General features: G+C 45.9%; 1 protein-coding gene across 8 annotated transcripts in view; it reads right to left on the bottom strand.

Moving 5' to 3' along the window:
- The window catches only part of LOC119456502 (rho guanine nucleotide exchange factor 11-like), a 159,694-nt gene that overhangs the window by 107,727 nt on the left and 25,527 nt on the right, over window positions 1–26,440 (bottom strand). For 7 of the 8 annotated variants that reach the window (XM_037718320.2, XM_037718326.2, XM_049669909.1 and 4 more), the window contains 6 exons: window positions 23,353–23,648; window positions 17,510–17,590; window positions 12,350–12,670; window positions 11,271–11,432; window positions 6,641–6,712; window positions 1,885–1,944 (listed from right to left, as the gene is read on the bottom strand). In XM_037718320.2, coding sequence (XP_037574248.1) covers window positions 1,885–1,944; window positions 6,641–6,712; window positions 11,271–11,432; window positions 12,350–12,670; window positions 17,510–17,590; window positions 23,353–23,648 — 992 coding nt within the window. The remainder of the gene's footprint in view (window positions 1–1,884; window positions 1,945–6,640; window positions 6,713–11,270; window positions 11,433–12,349; window positions 12,671–17,509; window positions 17,591–23,352; window positions 23,649–26,440) is intronic. The other variant, XM_049669913.1, reaches the window with a different exon arrangement.

Here is a 26,440-nt window from a genome sequence, read left to right as displayed (position 1 = left end):
ACGCCAGCAATGATAACAACTCGGTTCATATACAAAAATATGGAAAATATTTTTTTATCGATGGAATCTGTCAAACAGAATTAAGTGCTTTTTTTCCTTCTGAAGCTGAAGAAATAGCGAAGTTGTCCTGGGATTTGCAGTTTGATAGTGGGCCATACTGCGCCTAATGACAATCTTCTATTGCTTAAAAAGTATTGCTTTCCAGTTTTCTTCCATAGAACAGGAGGGTTTTTCCATCTTTATGGCAGGTTATTTTTGTGGGTTACCATCAGCTCGTTATAAGGCCAATCTGCACGACAGATAAAAGCGGGGAATGTGCATCACGTTACTCGCCACCGCTCCGCATGGTCATCGGCACCGCACGCGTCGATCTGCCTGTATCTGTGTGCGTGAACAATGAACTTGCATATTAGATGCAATCAGCGTGCCTTCCGGTGGGTAATCAGACCGATCTTCGCACATGCTCTCATGCTTTTCGTATACGCTGCTGTTGTACTTCCCTCTGTCCTCGTCGCGTTAATCGTTTCGATCAGTATCGTCCACCTGGATGAACGTTGTACCGATAGAGATCGCGCACTGTTGGTACATTGCGCATGTCAAGGCACCAATCATGTCCGGGTCATTCACCAAAGGCACGGATATTCGAAAAATCTAATATTAGATATTTCATTTGCGAATCAAATTATTCAAACGTTCGCTATTCAATTCGAAATTGAATATTTGAGTATTTGCACACCCCTGGGTTTTATTTCTTTTATGTTTGAATGAATCAAATATTCAACAATTTCGATGAATCCTTCACACGCCCCTAACTTTGAGTAATATATTTAGTGTTGGTAATGTTCCACAGTAAAATGCAATATCAGTGCTGCGAAGATGCAGCAGTTTCAAACACCAGCTGCAATGACAGGAGTCAGTGGTTGCAATGCAATGCCAAGTGGCTGCATCAGCTATGGGAGGTAAGGATGTGGAGCAGCAGAAGGTGACTATTATAGTACAGTGGTTTAGTAGGGCCGGTATTTTGTAGCGATGCCTTTCCGGTAATAATGCCTTTTCGCGCTTATCACGCTTTCTCAGTGGTCAGAGCGACGGTCTGACCACTTACTTACACTGGCTGCTACTTTCTGGCATGTTCCACAACTGCTCTGTGCCAGCTGTTGAGGCTAATGCATTTTTCTCACTACTATCTGCTATGCTTCTCTTTTGCCAGAAACAAGCAACAACTGGAACCCCGTTCTCAGCTCTGTTGCTACGACTTATGATTCTGCGGCCTTCAAGATGGCATTAAATGATATATTTCGTTAACTGCTCCTCTCTGCAATTCCCTTGGCTCCTGAGAGTATGTAAGTAAATAAAGTAAATAATGGTCCAAGCCACTTTTCTTGTGGTGTGGTCCGAAATATGAGTTCACCTGCGAACATCTATAGTTGCCACAATTTGCACTGCTGCCTAAAAAGTAAGTCACAAAGAACTTATTACTGCTACTGCTGCCATGTTCAAACAATAAGTGGGTCCATCAACATCAAATATGACCCATAGGCTGACTTAAACGCTACTGATCTTTGGGGGAAAAAATCCTGCTTTATATTTGAACAAATACGGTAGATTGCACCATTACTCAACAATCATGGCTCTGGTTGCTCTAGCACAATGGTGATGTAATGTTTACACCTTCCACATACAGCTACAGAAGTTGGGGCTTCTGTAGCTCACTTTGAAAATCAGCTATACCATTCTACACCGCCACGTTGCCTCACAAGCTAGCTTGACATCTTGCAAAATTACCTGCAGCAATAAAAGCTCATGTTTGTAGCCGGTAGGTCCCAGAAAGTTGTCAGTAGGTCGAAGTAATGTACTGCACTCTGGGAGATGACGAAACATTACCTGTAGTGGTCGGCCTTCGAGGCTGTCATCCAATCCGGGAAGCTCGCCTTCCAGGAATCCCTGCCAGCGGGGGTTAGCAGCAGAGGTGCAAGGGGGGAGGGGCACTATGTTAGTTACTAGGACAAGCCATGCATTCCTGACACTGTGAGGCAAGTCAGGCTGGCCTACTCAATAAAGTGAGCAATGAGGCAAGTTGGTGAGAGGTCAAGTGCAATTAAGTTTTACAGAACCAAGGGATAAAGTGCTATGCTCAAGTTGCTATTAGCTCCTACAGTGTTTCTACACAGCAAGACACAGCAGTGTGAGGCAGCTAGTTAATGTGGTCCTCGAAAATGTAGCATGGCCTTTTTTTCAGCAAGTGCACAAGGGAGCGTAACGATACAGCTAAACCTCATTAATTTGAACTTCACGGGACTGAAAAAATAAATTCCCCAGGTTAACCGAGTGCTGAATTATCAAGGGTATCAAGAGAAGTTAGAGAACAATAAACAAATTATTACTACATCAACACGCCTTTATTTACTGAATGAATCAGCAAATCCTGTCTCTATTTAGCACAAAAGCAGTGCGGAAGCGGCAATTCTCATCATCTCGTGACCAATTAGCGCTCGCAGTGGAGAAAGCTTGGTGATTTCCTACGCAGTGCGGCCACAGCGCAAGACCCACATCTTCATCCGAGACGTGCTTTTTACTACCGCACGCACATCTTGATTATTTTTTTGCCAATGAGCTGGTCGGCAACAGATCATCCGTTCAGCATGATGCATCTGGCAGGTTTGATGACATGTGGGCCATGGTACGAGGGCGAGTCAGATGAAATTGAGCCAATGTGAATACATGACAAACAAGTTACTTTATTTAAAAGTAGTCTCCATGAGCATTTAGACCAGGGGTTCTCAAGCATGTTGGTCCCAGGGAACCCTGCTAAGCTCCATGAAATGCCAAGGAACCTCCCCCCCCCCCCCCCCCCCACCTAATAATAGAGAGGCTAGGCTTAGCGCGCAACATGTTTGGGGCCAACGGTGGTGTTGCAACACACGTGGTCCAAACTGGGTGCAATCGTTATGAATCAAGAGAAGACAGCATCGCAACCAAGATATATGCCGAGAAAGAATGACAGTTTTCAGTGCTTACCACACAGGGACACTTCATTATAACATTTGATTTCATTTGATTTGATTTGATTTGATTTGATTTATTGACACACATTTTATCACAAGAGATCTTAGAATTAGTGCCGACTCTATTTTGAGTACAGTAAAACCTCGTCAATTCAGATTTCACAGGACCGGAAAAAAAAAAAAAACTGAATTAACCGAATGTCGAATTATCGAGGGTATTAAGAAAACAATAAACAAATGCTTACTACATCAACAGCTTTTATTTAGTGAATGAATCAGCAAATCATGTTCCTATTTTGCACAAGAGCAGTGCGGAAGCTGCAATTCTGGTCACCTCAATACTCATTTATAACGCTCACAGCAAGTCCGCGCCGCACATCTTTATCTGAGACACGCTTTTCACTACCATGCACACATCCCGATTATTTTGTCGCCCGTGAGCTCGTCGCCAACAAATCGTCCGTCCATTGCAATGTAGCCGGTGCGCTTCATCTTCGACAGCTTTGCACTGAAACAAAGCGAAACTACTGTTTGCCGCAACCTCTGTGGACAAAACCGCGACCGCTATGAACACGATCATGGACGGCGACCTTGCATTTCTGAAGGCAAGCGGCCTACGCATGCACGAAATCGCGGTCACTATCGATGCGATCATGGATGGCAACTACGCAGTTTTGAAGGTGCGCGGCAGACGCGTGCACCGAGTCAAAATGAAACTACAGTTTGCCGCAACCGCTGCAGACGAAACCATGGTGGCTACCGATGCTAGGGAGCGTTGCACGTAGGGTTTCTAATCGACGCGATCATAGATGGCGACTACACACTTATGAAGGCATGTGGCTTGCCGCGAACGCAGTATTATGCGCAGCGATAAAAAGGGCACAATTGTACAAAGCGTTCCGGCGTTGCTGTCAGACCCGTTTCACATACGATTTCCGCTGACGACAAATGACAATGTTGATAGATGTGGACTCCTCTGCTTGGTTTCGGTTGGACGCTAGCGCTGTTTTGCGCTTTTTCGTCGTGCATTTGCGATGCTCTGTGCATTTATTTTGTAATCTACTGACGAGTACATCAGCGCGCACGCTATGGGCCCCGATCTACAAACGGGAGAAATGCGCATGGTAGAAGTTACGGCCTCCGAGATTTAAGTGCAAAACCTTAGGCACGCGGCCCGTTTTCGGAGGCTGGGTGGTTACAAGCTGTTGGCGGATTTATTGCGCAGTTTGCGCGTTTCTGTTACGCGCTGTGATGGTGCTTTTTGACACTCTGGAATGGGTAATGGAGGTTCTTTGGATCGAGCGCTCCTTGCATTAGCTGTTTTAGCCACTTGGCGAGCGCGGATCCAGGGAAAATTTATCAGTGGCTCGCAGAACCACGAGGAGGGGCTTGCGGAACCCACATTGAGAACCATGATTTAGACATTTGTCCCACTGACCAACGAGACGCATGATTCCCATCTCATAAAACTCCTTGGGTTGCTGATTCAAGAAGTCTGTAACAGATTCTTTCACGTCATCATTCGACACGAATCTGGTTCCTTGGAGCTGTTTTTTCAATTGCCCGAAAATGTGCAAGTCGCAAGGCGACAGGTCTGGGCAGTATGGTGGATGTTGCAGCGTTTCCCACTAGAACTTTGCCAGTTTTGTGTTAACCACATCAGCAACGTGGGGACGGGCATTGTCGTGGAGCAAGATGACCCCATTCGTCAATTTCCCACGTCGTTTGTTCTTGATCGTGACACGCAGCCGATCCAGCGTTTCACAATATCAACAATCATTGATAGTCTCTGCAGGCTTAGCAAATTCAATCAGTAATGGCCCCCGACGATCGAAAAAAAAAAAAAAATTCAACAGCACCTTTCCAGCGGAAATGATGCCCTTTGGTTTTTTGGGGGTGATGAATTCAAATGTTTCCATTGTAAGCTTTGCCTTCGTGTTTCAGGCTCGTAGTAGTGGCACCATGATTTGTTCTTGGTCACAATTGCAGACAAGAAGTCGTCACCTTCATTGTGATACCGGATCAGATGAGTCAAGGCAGTGCCGAACCTCTACGTCTTCTGGCAGTGGTTCAAAATCTTGGGCATCCACTGAGCACACAAGAGCCGATAACAGAGACAGTCATGAATTATGGTATGAACCGAACCGTGACTGATGCTCACACACTCTGCCAGTCCATCAATGCTTATCCTCCGTTCTTGTCTAATCAATTCATCAACCTTTGTAATTGTGTTGGGAGTGATTCAACGGTTGCTTTGGCGCCGTCTTGGACGGTCTTGGATCGTCTTTGCAACTTTCATGTCCTTCTTTGAACCGTTTGCTCAAACGCTTCACAGTGGCCAATGAAGTGCAATGTTCACCATACACGACGGCAACTAATTTATTTTTGGGAAACACCTTCAGCTGTCAAAAACCTCACGACACCACACTGTTCAACTTTTGAAGCGTCCATTATGTCATGCAACCATGTTCAACCCAGTGTATGAGAGCATTAAAGAACATTTATCCTCACACCTGCATGTCACTTTTGTAAATGAGAGATGCCTGTGTGCGATGCGCATGCCTCGGACATAGTGCATCAAACCATTATTACGTGAGGTGGGTTGGCTCACTTTCATTTGACTCGCCCTCGTAGAATCGCTCTTCATCCTCGACAGCCTCCGCCACATTTGTGACATTGTGTGTGCATTTCAGCGAGTCAAAACGAAACTGCTGCTCGCCGCAGTCGCCGTGGATGAAACTGTGGTCACTATCGATGCGATAGTGGATGGCGACCACGTAGTTCTTAAGGCACGCTGCCAACACGTGCGCCTAGTCAGAACGAAACTACTGTTTACCGCAACCACTGCCGACAAAACCATGGCCTTTGTCAACACAATCATTGATGGCAACCATGCAGTTATGAAGGCACGGCACCAGCGCGTACACCGAGTAAAAACGAAACTACTGTTTGCTGCAACCGTTGCAGACAAAACCATGGTCTCTATAGATGTAATTATGGATGGTGACTGCGCAGCTCTGAAGGCACGCAGGCACTGCACTGTTATGCACAGCAGTAAATGCAAGAATAAAGGCTATAAAGGCACAAATAGGCATGAAGCATTCTGGCATTTGTTCTAGCGTTCCTGTACGGTTTCCACTGACGACCATGGTAATGTGGTCTCCGCCGGTTCATTTCGGTTAGACGCTAGTGCCACTTTTTCTCTTTTCATCGCATACTTGCAACACTCTCACAGCCCATTGGGGTTTGTCCGCATTAACTCTTTCATTAACCCGCCTATAGACCGAAATCGAATTTGATCTAAAGGTTTTTCTATGCGCTGTTAAACATTTCCATGGGAATTCTTCTACTAGCAATGTCATGCATCGTCTGAAATGACGACTAAAATTCAACGTTTTGTCAGATTTGACCACTTTTGGCAGAATAGGTAGTCTTTCCAAATAAAACTTGCCTCTGTGCAACTAGCCAACTGTGTCAGAGTGTGATACAGTTGGCTAGATGCTCCCCATTTCCTGAATAATCAAGCACTACTGTTAGTCAGGGACTACTGCTTAGACAGGGAACGCAGCTACGTCTTAAGAGTTATTGTGTCATGTGACCATCCCAACCGCCCCACCACAGGTGACAATGCTTGCCTCTTCAGAGGTGTTGTCGGCTTCCTCAGTCGTGTCATCACCGTGCCAAGCCTCCATAAGGTCCCCAGGGTCCTGAGCACAAAACGGACAGTTCAACAAAGTCTTCAGCTTCGCAAGTTGGTGAAGCATTTCCTTGCAAGGCAAGGTAACTAGTCACGAACAGACACAGTGCTGTACTTACAAGTAAAGTTAAAAATAATCATTGTTCAGGTACGCAACACGCACACACAAAGCATTAAAGTTTTAAGTACCACAAATAATTACTATAAACCTCAACACAAGGGGAAATTTTTGAACCAGGAAGTAGAAAGAATAAAAAGAGGGCACCTGTGTTTATTGTAACATAAAAAACACCTGGGCTGTGATTTTGTAGCGATTCCTTTTCTGATGCGATTCATTTCCATGCCTTTCCCACTTTGTCACTGGTCAGAGTGACCCTCCACCTGCCGTTATCAATGAGATCAGTGAGCTGTGATTGGTAGATAAGAAGAGTGGCATAGAATTGAGTTGAAGGCACTGCTACACAATTGCAGCCCACATCACTGGTCATGTAGGAAGATGAGACAGATCTATAAAAACGGTTGTACAAAAAAATAATACGAGATGCAAAATTTTTTAGAAGAGCAGGATTTTACAGTACATCAACGGTGATAAAATGGTCGCCGCGCGACGTATGCTGTATGTGCGAGTGAAAGCGTGCGACAATGAGCCCGTGATCGCAGCTCAACCTCGCGCATGCACAAGGGAAAGCGGGAAGGAAGCGTGCTGTCTTCCGTCGCGCGCAAGGCTCCGGGGGGAAGGGGAGGGGGTGCACTACTACGGGTGGCCCAGGCAGCCACACGCACCCGCCGGGGCTGCTGTATTTTGAAAGCCATCTGCGATGGGGATACAGTCCGGCGTGTGCTGCGTTTTCATGGCTTAGTTCGCATTTATGCAAGATGTAGCATGAAGGTCAATTCGCTCGCTTGCTGCTGCCACGCTTCCTCAATATTGCCGCCAGCATTGCGAGAACAAAAAGACGACCGCCACATCCTAACTGTGTTTCAAAAAGCCGCCACACCCCAAAGCAACGCTGGGCCGGTGCTGACATTCGGTGGCTTGTGCGCGAGAATGGGACGACTGGCACGCGACAGGAGGCGAGGAAAAGGAGAACGACGTTCGAAGAAGTGAAGCTTGAGCGACGCTTTTGTTGAGTGTACAGTCTGTTTTTGTTGACGGGCACAGGTTCGCCCAGAATAAATTAGTTTTCATAGAAACGGCTGTCGTAACTGTTGGTTACAATACAGCATTTTGATAGCGAGTTTCCGCGGTCATCGAGCGAGATGTGTTCATGTTTGCTTGTGCGCACGTGACACCATGCTTGTTAATGCGCAAGGAGCTGCGGCAGCGGATGCGCTTTTGCACGCTGCCACCACTACGGCATTCTGCCCGCTCTGCGCGAGGAATGCTGGGCTGCGCGACCAGCGTGGCTCGGCGCAGTGGGCGAAAAATAGGAACGGAGCTATTTATGCGCCAGCAACATTGGAACGCACTCGACGGCCCCAGACACGCCGGTTGCGTCTTGTTGTTGTAGTGTAGACACCAGTTGTTTGCCACCGTAACATCGCAGAGCTCGACGCGCGCACGCGGAGAGCATTCGTCATCTTGGTTAACTGCCAAACTTTTAGGCTGCCGCGCCATAACCAGTATTTCGTCTCCCGCACCTGCACTATAAGCGATACAAATATACATAGAGGGCTATCGGAAAATTAACGGGATTCTGAAAAGACGGTATTATATCTGGTCCCGCATTATAAGCGGTTACGTAATAAGTGGTCGATACTGTATATGGCTCCCCTAGGGAGTCAGAGATGCGCAAAGGTTTGTCAGCTTGGGCTCCAATGTTATGCTGAAAAGCCACTCCTCATGCACGCAGGAGCTGCACTCGCGTCAGTGGCGCTGTCAGCAGCGCAATCATTTTCTTGTTTTTGGGGGTGTTATGAGGAGCACTCTCTCTCGTCACATTAACATGCTTGGTTTTTACACTTGCATCTAAATATGAGTATTGAAAATACAATGCATGCTGAGCACATACATGATGGCGCAAAGTAACAGCGTGTGCGAGTCTTCTCGATTTTCCAGGCTTAGTGTCGAGCCCCATTCCAAACTTCCAGAGAATGGCTGTTTCATTAGGCATGCACGTGATCAGGGCTCAGGGCAGCTGAATGGTGTGAATGCACAAAAATTAAAACCTTGAAACAGTGCTGTTGTGTCTAACAACCCATAGCTCTAGATTTCAGTATGAAAGCTCCATCTGATCCAGGTGTATGCCGCGAGTAAATATGTGTGCTCATCCACTGCCCTGCGCCACTATGTCAATATGAGCAATTCCAGTATACCCATCGCACGCGCATAATATACGTCGCCCACATGAGCTTCATGCAGCAAGGAGATATGTACACGCGGCTACTAAAGATACATGCCCTAGATATCCACTGCATGGAAAAGTAAGTTTTCATGGGTATGTTGATTTTAGCAACATCTGCAGTGACGCGCTTAATTTAAAAGACAGAAGTGACTTGATTCTTACAGTTGGTGGTGCACATGAGATTTCTCACGTAGCACCATGTAAGACCATTCACCGCTTTCATTGCAGTTATTACAGTTCAGCGCGCTACACATCGTCATACTGCCAGTGCTGTCAGCGCATTGCACCACAGTGACTTTGCAACTTACTTAGTCTACCCCACAGTGTTGCATCGCCCGATGGCTGAGATTGCGCTTTTAAAGCATGAATTAAGAGGAAAAGTGAATCTTGCATTTCATATTTAATGCATGGCTCTGAACATAATGCAAGGCACTCTTTTAGGCCAGATAACTGTGTAGTAAAATAAACTTGCATTATACAGGGTTTGTCCGTAAAGTAATGAGACTGCCTGCGGCATGGCGCTGCAGTTGCCAGTAGCGCGCTCCCGGGTGGCGGGATTTGTGGTAGGGGTTCTAAACTAAGTAACGCACCAGGCGGCAGTTGCATCCGAGCTTTGACACAGTGAGGATCTGAAGTGGCGCAAAAGATGTTTTCAAGTTTTTGTCACGGCAAAAAAACATTAAAAATGGAACGTTCGCTGGAGCTGCAGTACTCGATTAAAGTTTGCTTTCACATGGACAAAACCGCTTCCGAGATGCTTGCCTTGGTTAGGGAGGCTTACAAGGACGACGCCCTGTCAAGGGCTTAGGTTTTTCCGGTGGTTCAGTGAGTTCAAGAATGGACGGGAGACCGTTGAAGACATGGCGCAATCTGGACACCCTTCAACAAGTGATTCAGCTGAAAATTTGGCCATTGTTTTTCTCCTGGACTTCGGCCGTCGTTTGAGTATCAGATTAATCGCCGATGACCTCAACATGTGCAAAACAATGGTTCACAAAATTATTTCTGAAAATGTGACCATGCGGAAGGTTTGTTCGAAATTGGTGCCAAAAAGTGTTGAGTGATGAACAAAAACGACGAATTGACGTTTCCCATGAGATGTTGGTGCAGTTGGAAAGTGAACGGCACTTTTTAGACGGCGTGATAACAGGCAACGAATCATGTATGCTCCAAGATTCAGTACAACCCTGAAACCAAGCACCGAAGTTCGGAGTGGCACACGGCGAACTCCCCGCGCCCCAAGAAAGTGAGACTGTCGAAGTCCACAAAGTAAAGGCAATGTTCATTGTCTTTTTTTTTTTCAAGCGTGGGGTGGTCCATAAAGAATTTGTACCTCCGGGACGAACCGTCGATGGCCTTGTTCTACAAAGAAGTCCTTAAACACTTTCACAGAGCCGTCAAACAGAAACGACCGGAGATTGCCGATTGCTGGAAGCTCCACCATGACAAGGCTCCAGCCCACACCGCCTTCGTTGTGACCGCCTACCTGGCCCAGATAGGGGTTGCAACCTTGCCGCAGATACTGTACAGCCCCGATGTGAGCCCGGTAGACTTTTTCCTGTTTCCAAAGCTCAAGAGAAGCCTGAAAGGTCACCGTTTCGACGATGTTCCCGCCATCCAATAGACTGTCACAAAGTCTCTGAAAGAGGTTACAGCAGCTGATTTCCAGGGAGCGTTTGCAGTGTGGGAATCGCGTTGGCAGCGGTATATCGACGCCCAAGGAGACTATCTTGAAATATTTTAATAATATGCACCAATCGGTTCAATAAATTCTTTTTACCAGACCCAGTCTTAATGTCTTATTACCTTACGGACAAATCTTGTATAATACTGCAGATAGAGTGCTTGAAAGGTAACAAGAACATGGTAAGCTGACAGCGGAGTTGCATCCAGTTTGCCCTATTTCTTCCCCCCCCCCCCCCCCCATGTCTGCTACACAGAAAGTCATTGGAGAATGTCATCTTTGTCTATTAAGCTCTCTCAGTCTTTCAACGTGAACACTTTAAAGTGCACACTTCGAGCATTTGACGTATCATTACAGAAGCTCAAACTTGGTCTCTTGCAGCATTGCTGTCTTGCACAGGAAAAGATATTTGCAAGTTTTTGCTATATTCAGAGTTAAAGGACCATGCGCAACAAGACACGGCAAGGTCTGGTAGCCGTGCCATTTCACTTGACCATTACAACATCCTTATGATGATGAGGAGACAAAAGCACACTCACCCTAACAGGTGTCACCGGGGGGTTGTCTGTGCAAGAAGAAGGCACAAGCCCCAGGTCAAGACTGGGTCCCATAGGGGGCTCCTCAACTGGACCTAGGGTGCCCTCGAGGGTACAAAGCAGTGTCTCAGGGCTCGATCGCTGTCGTAAGTGTGTTGGTACACTCTGCAAGGCACAGAAAACGCACAAGGCTCAAGGTTGAACTGAGCGGTAGACAGGGACACGATATTGCAGGCTATCACGAATTCATGCCACATCAAATGAACTTTTTCGGGTGTGTCGACAGTCACATGGCACCAGCTATGAACTTCTACTGAAAATGCAGAACCTGCAACGTACTTGGCATGCATGAATGCAACGTAGTTGGCAATTGAAGATGACACAGACCCCGTGTGAAAGCCCCGATAATTAATGTTTACAGAGGAATAAAAGAGCAGCCAAGTTTACGACAACTCTGCTGCTTGCTTAGACCACAGATGTTGCCCAGGAATATGTGTGCCATAGATATTTTTGCACATCGCTGTTCAACAGTTGCTACAGTCAATGTAGGGGCCGCAAAAATGTCCGAAAAATAGGGCAGTCTAAAAAAAAAGCAAATTGCATGCCTTTTACTGCCCCCAAAGATCAAATCACCACAGGCACATCTGAAATACCTCTGAAGGCCTGCCAGTACACTTATTAGGTGTATCGGTGCTTGTAATGTGACAGGAGTTGGCGGATGCACCCTTGTGTGCTTCACTGCAATACATTGTGTATGCTTCACTGCATAATACCGCTGTATTGTGGCGAAGCTAACTTTTGGAACTCGGCATTCCGAATCAGCGTCCGAATTATCGGGCATGTCCAAAAAGTTGGCCGTTTACTGTATTTGAACCCTGTTTGAGCTCTGCGCAAAGCATGAGCATAGGATTCCCTCTTCCACTAAGCGAATATTCTCCATAGTATCCTGGCCCTCCCCTGACTTACTACTGCCACAAATGTTACAGATGCAGATACATGCAGAAAGCTTAGCAACCAGAGGAGCGAACCATGGCCTCTAAATGTGCCCTCTCAACTATGATGCAATTAGAAAGAACGCTCACCCAAGGGCTGGGTCCAAGTGCATGCGACAGATTCTCCAATGAGGCCGAGCTCGCCAGTGGTCCCGACCGGGGGCGCCCCGTCGTCGTTGGGTGAGGTGCAACATGGAACGAACTCGAGCGTAGCCCCTCGGGGCCTTCCGTGCTCCGACGTGCCTCTATGCCCGGCCGCGGACGTGAACTGGCACCGGTGGCCTCCTGGCCAGAGTTGGAGCCCCTAAGGGCCAACAGCTGGTTCTCCAGGTGAGAAATACGCTTGCGGGCACTCTGCATCTCTGCATGGCTCTTCTCTGACGACGTCTTGCCATAATCCTGCAGCAGTTGCTGAGGCAGAATGGGAAGTGCAAGCGCACCAAATATGTGGTAGCCACGAGACTGCAGAGTATGGCAAATGATTTAAATTCATGCCAAAAGTTGCCCATGTTTCCTCCATCATTGTTCAACAGTCAAGACAAGGGACACAAGACACAGCACAGAATCAGCAATTGTCCCACCTTTTTTAGCCACAATAAAAACATGCTTCAGGACACACAGACACAAAACAGTGCAAAATAAGAAACAACCAAAACACAAATGTTGTCATCATTTGGTCAGGTCAAAGAGATTCAGATTCACATTTTTTACATAACTGAATATGATACTGATAAAAATATTGCAGCGTTCCTTCAGTTATTTCTCCTGTGAACGTTTCTCAGCTTTTTATTTAATTACACTGATTTCTTGAGAAGGGGTCAGCATCTACTAAGTGGTGCATAAATAGGAGCACCAGGTGTACATGTATCAATCTTCCTGCTAGATCACTGCCTGATCTCAGCACACATTTTCTACAGCAGTACCATTTTGCATGAAGTTTAGCTTAATACCACATCTGCGGGCCTTACTTACCAGTTTTGTCTACAAAAAAATCCAATCTGGGTGTTGTCTGAGAAGACCCCACTCAAGACATATTAATTCTACTGCAACGAACTGGTGCTGCCATCTGTCGTAGCTATGGTGAACACCATGCTGTCGCTGTAGCCATGACAAATGGTGCAGTGAAATTGAAGATCTTCGAGTGGCATTGTTGCAGTTGACATTCACTTCACGTTCAACTGGTAAGAAATGCCCGCAAACTTCATCCCAAATGGTATCTGTGCAAAATCTGAGCAGAGATCAGCCAGCGATTTTTCAGGAAGAGTCATGTTCACGTGGCACTCCTACTATGCAACACTCGGTACACTTGCAACAAGAAGCGGCGGCAAGATTCCTTACAATTGTTTTCTTAATGTACTTTCTACAAGGCATTTGGCCGTTTGGCTCATATTTTCTGTAAGTACCAGACAGTGATGATGATGATGACAACGTCTGCAAAACATGCAATACAGTAGAATCCTGCTGACACGTTTTTCATGGGACCGTAAACAAACAAACAAACAAAAAACGTAAGAACCGGGAAACGCAAGAGTCAAGAAACAGGAAAAATTGAGAAATGGGAGTAGTGTTGAACTGCACACAACACTATTGTAATTCTTACGTGTGAAAAAAAGTTGTAGTTCCGCATGAAAGCCGAAGCATCGATTGCGATAGCAAATTAGTAGACAGCTATACAAAGTAAGGATAGTATTTTTATCATCCGTATAAACTCGTAAACATTCGCTTATTAACTATATTAACAAGCATGGTGTCAGCGCCCACAGGCAAACATGAACACATATCACACTCGATGAGCGCAGACACGCGCTGTCAAATGCTGGCGTGAGGAAGCGCCGCTGTAGAAGCGACCGAAGTGACCTCCGTGCTGTTGTCTATCGCTTCAATGCAAAATGAGCACCGAGAACACACAGCATGCACAAAGCTACGAGCCGCCAACGCACCTACACTGCCTAGACTCTGCCCCCAACGCAGATCGCTTTCAAGATACAGCCCACGGGACCGTTGCGCAGTACGCAGTTGATGCCCGAGTACAACGCCGCCCAATATCCCTCCCCCCTCGCTCCCTCGCCGGTGCCTCGAGTGCAACAGAAGGCGCACTTCCTCCCTGCTTTTTTTCGTTACAATTTTTAGACGGGGTCGTTGGCTCCCCTCGCGCGCTTTCACTTGCACATACAGCATACAGCGCGCAGCGACGGCGTTATCGCCCTTGGACTTTATACGGAACAGCTATGAGCCAAAACCAATTTTTGGGCCACAACGCGTCATAGACACCATCTTTAGATAGCAAATACCGAAAATATGTCGTAGTTGTCGCCCCCGGCACTTTGGGCGGCCAATTCCATCGTCAAGCCACCAAGCCAAGCGACATGAAAAGTCAAAATGGCCGCTCGGGCTGGCGCGAGGTGGCAGTTCGCAACGTATGATGCGGGAACGGCCCCACAGTTGCGACGCAACAGCGGGCTTACCAATGCATTAGGTTCTATGGGAGGTGTGCCGGGACCGGCCGAAAACGATGTACAGTAAAAGCTCGATGATACGATCACGGCTAATACGAATTTCCGGACGATACAAATTTTTCTGTGGTCCCGGCCGAGCCCCATTACTTTGCAACGTGCTAGAGAACGGTTCTTACGAATCGATTTTCAGCCTGCGTCAGTTGATACGAATAAACGCCGCCCCACGGACAGCCGACGGCCGCGAAAGAGAACAGCGCGCAGTCACGCGCTTTCTCTCCTTCTCTTTTGGTGCGGAGGCGCGGCGCCGGACAGCGCGGACTCCGCAACTGGGCGCGAAGAGTTTGAAGCGGTGGCGCTTCAAGAAATAAATGCTTTTAACGTACATGTGCCTGAGTGAGTTCACCTCTGACTCTTTAATTTAGCTACAGTCGAATCTCGTTAATTCGAACACGCTTATTTCGAACATACCGCGTACCGACAATGCTCTTAGCAGCGCGCCAAATAACGTGGCGGCGTCTCCGACCGGCATTGCTCCGACACCGCCATAGAGCAAAAGCTCAGGAGAGACCCCTCAATGCCGCGCGCGAAGGAACGGGGGGGGGGGGGGGGAAAGAACCCGCGGCGGAAATTTCCCCCTCTCTCAAATTGCAAGGTCGCCGTTTCTGCATCGCGCCGGAACAAGCGTGTACGTGCCGACTAGAGTGTTCTAGACAACCGTATAGTTTAGTATAGTATACTATATATATAGTATATATACTATATATAGTATATAGTATATAGTATGTAGTATATATATAGTATATATAGTATAGTATAGTATAGTGTGTGCCGGCTGAGTGTGTGCCGACGTCTCAGCCACGCGGATAAAATGGCAGTGAACCCTTCTCCTCTATTTTCTAGTCACATGTTGACCTTACACGCTGCGGCAGCAGCGCAGAGGGAAGCAGCGGCGGAGGCACAGTCGGGCCAACGAAACTGCCATGCCCGCAAACGCTCGCTTCCCGATAACAGCAGAAAATGAAACTTCAGGAGGCGGCTAAAATAAGCTGGCGCCAGCACGGCGGCGGAGTCGAAGGTGAGATGTGCGCACGGAGTCGAAGGTGAGAGAGCTACGAGGGAGTTGAGAGGGAGGGTGAGGGGAGCCACCGAAGCGGCGGAGTTGACGCGGCCAAATCCGCTTCCATGCTGCCCTCCTCCCTCACCTTCGACGGTCTCCGCGCGCACCCGTGTGCCGGCGCCGCCCGCTCGCTCGCTCCCTGAAGCTTAGTTTTCTGTAGCGACCGTTAGCCGGCGTGGGCAGTTTCGTAGCCCGGGCTTGCTATGCGCTTGCGCGCCGCGATATTTCACCACTCGCACCGTTCGTGCATCGTGCTATGGTGCACGAATACTTCGAAAATACGTACTTTTTATTCGAACAAATTTTCGGGCCCCTTCGAGTTCGAATTATCGAGATTCGACAGTAGTTTTAATTGTGTTTCGATGATACGAATTTCGGCTAATACGAATATTTTTTGTGACCCCGTGAGATTCGTATCATCGAGCTTTTACTGTAACAGCCAGGAAAACGCAGCACCCGGGAACGTAACAGCGGGGTTCTACTGTATGTTTCATATAATTTAGACAACTACTTTTGTAAATATTCTTAACAATTTCTTTATAATTTCTGGTATGCAGAAAACAATTTTTTTTCTTGCCAAGTTTCAGTGTTAAGTACGAAGTTTTCGGCTAAATGTCTTTGGCCGACACTGAATGACAGGCAGCAAGCGTCATTTGGTTTAGAGCAGGAACATGGATGAGGAAGAAGAACTCTCTTTTGAAAGCAAGGTCAGAGGAGACAGCCCGATGCAAGATATCCAACTGCAGTAGTGTCACACATGTGACGTAAAGCAAATGAAATGTATACCTATGGTTCACATATGATGACCAGCCGTCTATACAAATTAAAAACGAAGCCTTAGGTGGCTTGGGGTGAAGTCCACTTCCAATTTCCTGCCTGCGATTTTCCCCCTATTGCTGAAAAAATTTCCACTAAATATTTTTTGTTTTTGTTGATTGTGCTTATTCTTGATGAGTTTTGCAGATTTAGATAGAAAATAAACATTATTTCTAGGTTCTTATACGTCTCGTCATTAAAGTGTTAAACATAGTCACTTGAGGTATGCTTAGTGGTGCCGTAAGTGTCCACATCGCTCCAGTTTTTCCTCAATAAATGTAAACAAAATAATTTAGCATATTGGTATCAAATTACAGTTAGTACTACTAGCAGCCCAGCCGGCTGCCAGCTTTGTGCATGCTTGCTTGTCGGTGCTGCACAAGCGCTCTGCTGCCACCCAAAGCTGGCAGGCGGCTGGGGTCATAAGTAGTAGTGACACTATAGAAGTACACCCTATTGTTAATGTTCTTTCCCCAAAAAGAAATTTTGCAGTCAAGTGTGCATAGTGTTAGCACTGCTGAAATTCTGATTGATCAATAGGATTGTACATTCCAAAGCTGCCCAATGGGTTATGAGGGAGAGAGAGAGAATAAACATTTATGTTCAAAACCATTGTCCGGGTCTGCACTCTAGGGTGAAGGCTATGAGAGGTGCCATAGTGGATGGCTTGATTTATCTTCGTTGACCAGGGTTTCTGAATGTGCCCCCAAATCTAAGTGCACAGGAGCCTTTGCATTTTGCATTTATATTAAGCATCATCCATGGTGGCTATGTAACAAGCCCGCAACCCAAGCTACAAGCATTCTGCCACAGCCACCATACTACTGCAGGAATTCTTCCAGGAGTGAGTACAGCACTCACCATCAGATAAGCCTGCTCCTTCTCCAACATCTTCTTGATTGTCAGGTACGAGATGTTTGTGCATTGCTGTTGCTTCTCAGGCTGCAAGAAAGAAATGCCACCTTTTTCAGTGCTACCTCACACCATGAGAATCCCGAGCGATTCCTTCTAGGCTTGTGCTAATATTCAATATTTAACATATTCAATCGAATCTTAGGCTATTTGGTATTTGCTCCGGTTTCAATGACAGTATACAGAATTTTCAAAGTGTTGAAACAAATGAATGAAAATGTGAAAACATACACCAACCTCAGTTTTCACCGACAATGACATTGCCATTGGCACAGCTCATGGCCAGGACAAGCCAAAGACGAGTTCGTTTACAGCCACTGATCAATTTTTTCGAACCTGCTCAATTGTTTTGAGATGCCCAAAGCGTCACCACCTTTTCTACTGAACCAAAGTATAATGGCAGACAAAATTTTGGACACCGTCTGGCATCTCACCCACGAAGAAAGCTGGCACTGTTCAAGTTGTAGGTTGTACATTCACTTTCATTTGTAAGGTGGTTCCACAGCTTTCCAAAAGCTGTGCGGCCACTGCAAAAATACCTGCATCGACTCAGCTCCCAACCGTAATTCTGGACACCAACACCCAGCAAAGTAGCTCTGATTAGGCCCAGTAACCAAGGCAGTGTCATCATGACGAAAATTTGTACTGGCTAGAAGATGGAATGGTGGCAAGTGGAAAACAGTCGCAATAAATGTGCCACTACACTAATCTGTTCGAATTAGTGGCTCATCGGTGATCAGGATAGAGATGACAAACACGAGCTAGACTAAGGGCTGTAAACGTGGTGTTTTGATCTGGGAAGTGACCATCTATTAACTATAGTGAGTATGCCTTCCAAGTCCACCATCCGCCTCTGAATAATGCAATGATGACCAGCATACCCACCAATGAAAAGCTCCGTCATATCGGGTACAGCAATCCACACAGGCACACAAACCAGAAAGCAGCGCAAGTGTGTGGCCTTCAAGGTTCACATAAGATACAGCGAAGCTTACTGCTGGGTGTGTTCAGATAAGGACAGACTAAGGAGGGTCCCGACTATTTTTAGTTTTCAGCAAAAGTTTTATATGAGGTGGGAAAATGTAATAGCCTTAAGATTTTTTGTCTTGCTGCAACAAATTATTAATCAAGAGCCTCTTTTTAAAATTTGTGTAATCATTGTTTCCAACGTGAAGTGTAGACAAGAGCATTAAAGAGAATGCCCTGGGTTTGCTTTTATCCGCTTTTTCATGTTATGGTACCTTCGGCTGATGACACTCTTGCCATATTCAGTGCACTCGCGCGGTGTCGCACGTTCGTCTGGGCGCCACACGTATGGTGGCGCATGTTCGGCTGGGGCAAACACGACACGAGTGCGCGCCACCGTGCCACCGCGGAGATCGACGGTGGAGCGTGGTGTGATCCCGTCGAGCAGCGCGCGGCAGCAGACGACGAAAAGCGGGCCGTTCAGTTCAGGCGCCATTTTGTAGCAGGCAGTTACGATGTAAGCCGTGTCTCTGCGTGTATCGCACAAAACTATTTTTACTGCTAGAATCCAGTAGCTCATCGGTCAACAAAGACCACGCAGTTTATCAGAGCTGCTAATCAGGAGCTCTGATGAGAGCAGCCGTCGAAGGCGAACAATTTCATCACCGATGTAGCGGGCGTCATACGATAATGAGGTACATGAAGCTGCAGCATCAGTTTCGAGAGTAGTTCAGGCTAAGTCGAAGTACATCGCAATTTGCAGGCTCATCCCAGTCCCCAAGAATCATTCGAATGGCAGGAGTCATTCGTCCCTTCATATTTCAAGCATCTGTTATCAATAAAATGCTTGACCTTGTTCACATCTGTAAATCAAATCACGGCGAGTGCAAGTGATAAGTGGCCCATGGAATGACTTTTCGTCTGCTGAACTTCGAATTCGGCATGTATCTGGCAGAGGGCGCTACCGTTGCAAACTGCCGTTCGGTAGCTCGCACGTTCTTCTGGCATGTAGCGAAATGTGAAACTTGGGCGGTGTTTGGCATCATTTCCGCTGCACTGCCACAGTGCCAGGGTGGCTCAGCCGAAGGTACTATTAGTTGTACACTTTGTCTAAAAAAAACTTTCTTGCAGCTTTATTGTCACTATAGTTTTATATTAATCACTTTTCATGAACTGCTTAATCAACATTTCATTTATATCTGGGGTATTACACGCCAAATCCACAATATGATTACGAGGCACACTGTAGTGGGGACCGGATTAATTTCGACCATCTGGAGTTCTTTAACATGCACCTAAATCTAAGTAGTACACAGATGTTTTTGCATTTTGCCCCCATCGAAATGCGGTCGCCGTGGCTGGGAATCGAACCCATGTTGTAGAGCTTAGCAGTGCAACAGCTTAATGGCTAAGCTACCACCGCGGGTAAAGCAACATTTCAATGCATGCACACAAAATGCATGTACACAATGCATGTACAAATTAGGCCCATGCAGTGCTCTAATTCAAACTATGTGTCTCATTGTAATAATGAAATGAAAACCACACTCATATTAAAATCTGAACTGTTTCTTTTTGTTGCAGTAAAGAAGAGTGACTCAGATTGTGTCTTTTTAATCTTTTTATCCATAAAGTGAGTTGAGCTTGAGTTTTCAGGGCTCCTGCATCCATATTCCTACTGCGGTACGTTGAGGTAGCAAGCACGCGAAAGCACGTACAGCAAGTTTCTCAAGATTAGTTGGGGGAACCTATTTCTGGCTTTGATCTCTAATTACATCTGCTATCTGAAATTCTCCCTGTGTACATGAACGATGCGCCAGCCAAGTAGGAAGCACGATGACGCCACTGCAGTGAACGAGCTAGCTGGGCATGTTCAGATGAGGACAGTTGCAAAACGGGTCCCGAATATTTTTCACTTTCATTTAAATGTTTATATAGTTAAACCTGGATATAACGAAATTGACAAATTCCCGAAAAACTTCGTTATAAAGAGGATTTCATTATATGCAGGTTCGGCACGAAAATTCGAAAAAGAAACGCTTACCGTATTTACTCGATTCTAAGGGGCTATGAGAGATGCCATGGTTGTGCATTACTTTGGACCATCTGGGTACACCCATAGCCTAGTACAACAGTTTTTGCACTCCAACCCTATTGGAACGCAGCTGCTGTGGCTGTGAAATGAAGCTGCAAGCTTTTTGCTCAGCAGCAGAATGTCACAGCCACTGAGCCACCACAGCAGGTTGCTCTAAAAATTTCACTAGACTTTTTTTTCAACCAAACTCTCATTGCAGTCTTAAAACTAAAGAGTGCAGTCACATTTCGACAAGAGGCTCGTAAATATGTAAGTACCATCATTTTCCTCAGCCCTGCTACTGGCCGCGACATTGAGTAGAGTAGCCGCCTGGTGGATACCGGCTGAACCACACACAGTGTGGATGGTGCGGCATGTCGTCTGCTAGCCACTACGTGTTTGCATGTGTGCATATGGTGTGCATATTCTCTAGGGACTTTGTGTTTCATGGTTGCAGCGCAGTCATAAATGCTGGTATGCATTCTTCAACAATCTACAGAAGCATTTAGCCTTGTACTGTGGTCTTTGCACGGTAATAAGATTAATGACTGCACATGTCGAGCGCGCATTATGTGATCATTGCAACGTTCACTTGCCACAAATCATTTCAATTTTGTTGTCATTCTGTGTTTTAAACACATTACAAAAATCAGTTTGTGTCATTGAAAATAAATCAACTGGTCGTAGCGAGACGCGAGTGCAGTGTTTCAGCGACTCTTTGTCGCAATGCGTTGGCGATTCCGCATACGTTGCAATACTATAAAAGGTGAAGTGGCGCAAAGATTAGTTAGCAGCAGAAAAAAAAAGGGGGGATCTTTAACACTCATACCATACCACAGGATACACTTGATCTTAGGCATATAATTGCATGAATGTTGCTTAGTGGTTACACGACTAGCCTTTTCTGTGGTGAGGTGTCCTTTTATCCACCCTCCACAAAATCTCTTTGTCTCTCCAGTGAATTATGTCACTTCAGTACTTCTATTCTCTGTTACAAAAGAAAAGTGAAAATAGATAATGTGTGACATGGCAGTTGTTGGATGCAGGACGTGATAAGAGCTTTACTGGCAGCTATTACTATGCGCTTTTCGTGCTGCGTTGTTAGCTTAACACAAGTAGTGGCCATTATTAAAGCGAAGCTTTCTATATCTCAACTGATTCTTCCGTGAGTGCCGCAAACGCACTGAAGAAAAGCCAACTTACACAATGGAACTATCTGCACATCTGCGCACACAATAGAACAACGGCGCACGACATACATATTGTAGAACACTGCAGTTTACATTCGCAGTTGTGCCGATAAGAACAATAGGAACTACAACGCCACGCTACCCAGACGAACTATATATATCTGCATTGCATTACACGCGTCACGCAATGTATTCCCGGCCGTCACCATGGGTAGGCCGCGGGTGCAGCACACTACAGAAGAGGCTACCGTACGCAAACGTAAGCGCGATAGTGCCCATAAGGCCGATCCCATGTATCGACAACGGCACAGCCTCTGACCGTCTACCAGAGCGATCACAAGGCAATACTGTGTAAGTGTAGAGTTGTCCATGAAAGTGTGAGGGTGTGCTTGTAATCAATTACTACATGATCTAAAATAAAGGCTATGCAACTTAACGAAATGTGTCTTCATTTAACTTCAACGTTCAAAAAATACAATCCTATACAAGCTATCAAATTACACGTGCATTGCATCGGGTCGCTCAGCATTTCTTGGGTTCACTGCGTGGTCGTTGGCTTAGGACCCTGACTTTGATTCAGTTTGCATGGGAGAAAGCTTCGCGTTCAACCATTTTTCTTAAAGAAAGGGGCTTTTTCTTTTCTGAAATAAAGAACATAATATTTTGGCCCCCCTTAAAATAATTTTAACTTTTTCACATCACTTTCGTGCATGCAACCATGCCAAGGCAACTTTCTGCTTAAGCGCTGCATATTGCTGCTACTGGAATAAAGATAAGAGTATAAAAAGTAACACGGTGATCACGCTAACACATTGTCACTTGGTGACAGATTGTTTGCTGTACTCAGCAACTGTTTGGACTGACACAGAGAAAGAAAGAAAAAAAAAAAGGTGAGGTGCACAAGCAGTGAAACAGAGTGCACATTAACAGTTCTTTCTTTGGCCACGGCGGCCACATTTCGATGGGGGCGAAATGCAAAAACACCCGTGTACTTAGATTTAGGTGCACGTTAAAAAACCCTAAGTGGTCCAAATTTCCCAAGTCCCCCACTACGGCGGGCCTCATAATCAGATCGTGGTTTCGGCACGTAAAACCCCACAATTATTATATTAACAGTTTTTTCTTTTTTTTACACCAGTGTAAGATATCCAAAAGAGGCTATTAGTTGAGCTGCCCAACACCAATGCCAAGAGAGAAGGCAGAATGCAAACAGAACAGGTACAAAAGGCTGTAAGGAAGTGCTGAAACACGAACTGTGTGGCTGAGAGCCAGTCCCCCATTGAATGGCAGTTTGCACGTTTTTGACATAAAATAGGAACATTCTGTGCATTTTGTGCAACAATGTGACACTGGAGGGCAATATATCATCAGTCAACCGCAATCAGTGCATTTTACTAATATACAATCTGCTGAAATCGCCAGTAGCGAAGCACGGCAGTGCAAATTTTAATGCACGCCGTCGACTGCCTATCTATACTAACGTGGCAACGGTGCTGCCACCTACAGTTACATCCCGCAGCCAATAGCAGCTACAAGACAGGAGAAGAAAAACAAGGACATACATCAACCGGCTGGGGCCCAGTGATTCGTTCCGAAGATTGCTTCGAAGCCAGCGGCTGGTGGCTGGGTGGTGAGGCTGCAGGTGCTGTGCTGGTAGTTACACCACCAGTGTTGTCGTTGGGCCGTTCACCAACGCCACCACCACCAGAGGGTGGCGGTCCGAGCAGGGTGAGTGCTACATGGGCCCCCGACTTGATTAGGTGCACCACATCCTGGTGGTTAGACTGTGTCACCAATGTCCCATTGACCTTGATGATACGGTCACCCTGGTGAACACCCGCTCGTGCCGCTGCACCACCTGCACACATGCCACAAGAACTCACCAAAGCAAGCAACACCAGTTAAAGCACTTGTGCACACCTGCATCCTTTTTACAGGTGACAGCTTGTGCTATGTGGTAAGATGATTCACCTCAAGACATTATTAGCACCTAGTGTAATCCAAATGTTGCCAGTGTAATAAATCCACTGCACCAACTAGGTATACCCTGTAACCTTGTAACTTGAAATCCACAATTGAAGTTGTGTGTGAAGCAAGCCACAACTTCAATTGTGGATTTCTGGCAACAGTGAGAATGCTGACGCATGTGAACGTGTATTTAGTTAAAATAGAAAATGATTGATGGCATTTCCACATTGTTATACAATTTTGAGGTGCGATACCTTAAAGGGGCCTAGAACTCTTTTTCAACATAGTAAAGAAATGTTACCGATCTGTTAACGAGGCTCCTGTGAACATGTGAGCCAAATATTATTGCACTGCATGTGGCAGGGAATTTACAATCTCATGTAAAAAGCAGAGAACAGTCGCTTGCTCTCGCATCCACAATGTCGTCAGTGAGAGCAGTTGGCCCACCAACGCTATTGGCTGATTTCATGATTGTGAGAACATCGTGAGTAATACGTAATGTGATTGCTAATTTTAACGTGATAGCGTTAAGGGCCCCGTGTCGTAGAAATCCGGCGTCGGCGTGGATGCGGCGTCTGTGGCGGAGAAAATCATCCTGAACCACCCCGACCAGCAAGCCCTTCGCGTGGCGCAAGGTGTTGATGCAGGAGAAAATCATCCTGTAGTACCCCAACCGTGCAGGCCTTCTACGTGGTGCAAGGTGTTAGTGAACAAAATTTGAATTTCTGACAGTGAAATCCATCAACACAATACATTAAACACAACCTACAGACATGGTGGCGTTGGACTGTAATTTGAATAAACGAGAAAACATAATTCTGTTACGAGGAAACTCAAACACCCCAAACCCCTTTTCCACCATTTCTACCATACCAAGAGCGGCACGCTCGGGTAGGCTACTTGTGAAAATCTTATCCAGATGGCGCTCCCATCTTCGGCAGGTCAAATTGGGACTTGGCCTGCCCAATGCGTTTGGCAATAGCAAACAATTAATAAAATAATAAAAAAGGTCCTAGGGCCTTAACATGTTAATATAAGATGACTTTTATTGCCCCTAGAAAAACGTCTTCCCAGCAATGCATTTCTGTTTAAAAGTGAAGCCGACTTCAAGGGGATCGGTGTAAGCTTGGTTTTTGTAAGCTGGCTTTCCCACATTTTGAGTTGCAGTGAAGCCTACTAAAAGAAAAATGCGATGCGAACGGAGCCCGATAACACTATCGCGTTCCACTTTTAAAGGTGAAGCTTAAGCATCCTCTAATTTTTGAGTTAAATAAATGAAAAATATATATGTCTGCAATTTTAAAAAGACCGAAAAATTATTTCATCTTTGCACTACACGTAGCTGTGTCTGCTGCGGGTGGCCTTGGAGATGGCAGAGGCGTGCTGCATTGCCTAGTCTAACCGTGGCTGCCACCCGGAGTGCCGCAACGATCCCTTTCGTCGCCGCGACACTTAAGTCTGAACCAGAGCTCCGCCCTTTTGAATTCTCCGCTGTGCAGCTTCCAGCACGCTTGCAGAGATGAAAAAAGAGAGCAAGCCAGGTATTGATGCGATGTACTTCACTTATAGTTGAAGTACATGAATAATTTTGGTGCCATGAGATTCGTGGGATGATGTACTTTAATAGTGAGGCCATTTTATGATTAGTTAAAAAAGTGTTTTAGAGCCACTTTAAAGAATCATTGTAATGAATGCTAGAGAAGGAATAAAAAGGAAACATGTTAAGCTTGCATGGTGGTTGCGTTAGATTTGGGGACTGTGTTATGTGGTCAGCGGGCATCCCAATACTCGTGTATGTGTTGTGATTGCTTCAGGCTAAATTATGTAAAAGATACACCAACTAGCACAACTAAAAACTCTATTCATGTGCCCTGGCTATTACAGGCTACTGACTTGACAGAACCCTTTGCCACAAGTGCTGGAGTATGTCTATGTGATCATTTAATGTCAAATGTTGCACAAAGAAAGTGACACCTCTTGCATTTAAAGATTCTTAAAGGCAAGATTCTCACTAAAGAAAAAAAGCCACTACGACATCTGTTATGCTCACAAATAATTGGCTCGGTCTGTGTCAGTTCATATCGAAGCTATCACCTGTCCACCACATTTAAGTTTATAAGGCAATGAGTATAAAGTTAAATGCTATATATATATATATATAGAAGCTCTAGTACGACATCCGAGGGTATGTTTTATGAGACACTTCATATTTCCATTAAGGACATAGCGATGACAGAGTTGCATAATGACCGCAGTCACATAATTATTGGTTAGTCAAAAATTTTTCTTATTGGTAACTTTCTGAAAGAAAATGTAGCTGTCATGTAACTGCATCAAACTTTTTCCTTTGTTGTTTAAGTTTTGTTCAGATCAGTGACCAAATGAAGCTGAGCCAGGAAACAGACAGCTGTCCGAAAATAAGCCCAAATAATCAGAGCAACATGTAAAGGAAGATAGCCCAAGACAAGCAGAAAATTTAATTCAAGGAATTTATTTAAGTGGTAGTCTCATAGTCTAGCTCGTTACAAGTAAAGCTAATCAGTGAAAAGACACGCACTATGTAATTAGAAGCAGGGGCGAGATCACGCAAGCATGTCGCTTTCTGAATGTTCACTTCGCCTCCTGCGTCACTCAGTAGGCAATGTTCAATTAGTGCTCCCGCCTCACCGCGCTGACGACCGC

The sequence above is a fragment of the Dermacentor silvarum genome, chromosome 6 (genome assembly GCF_013339745.2).
Source record: "Dermacentor silvarum isolate Dsil-2018 chromosome 6, BIME_Dsil_1.4, whole genome shotgun sequence".
Lineage (NCBI taxonomy): Eukaryota > Metazoa > Arthropoda > Arachnida > Ixodida > Ixodidae > Dermacentor > Dermacentor silvarum.
This window is presented reverse-complemented; position numbering and strand designations above follow the sequence as displayed.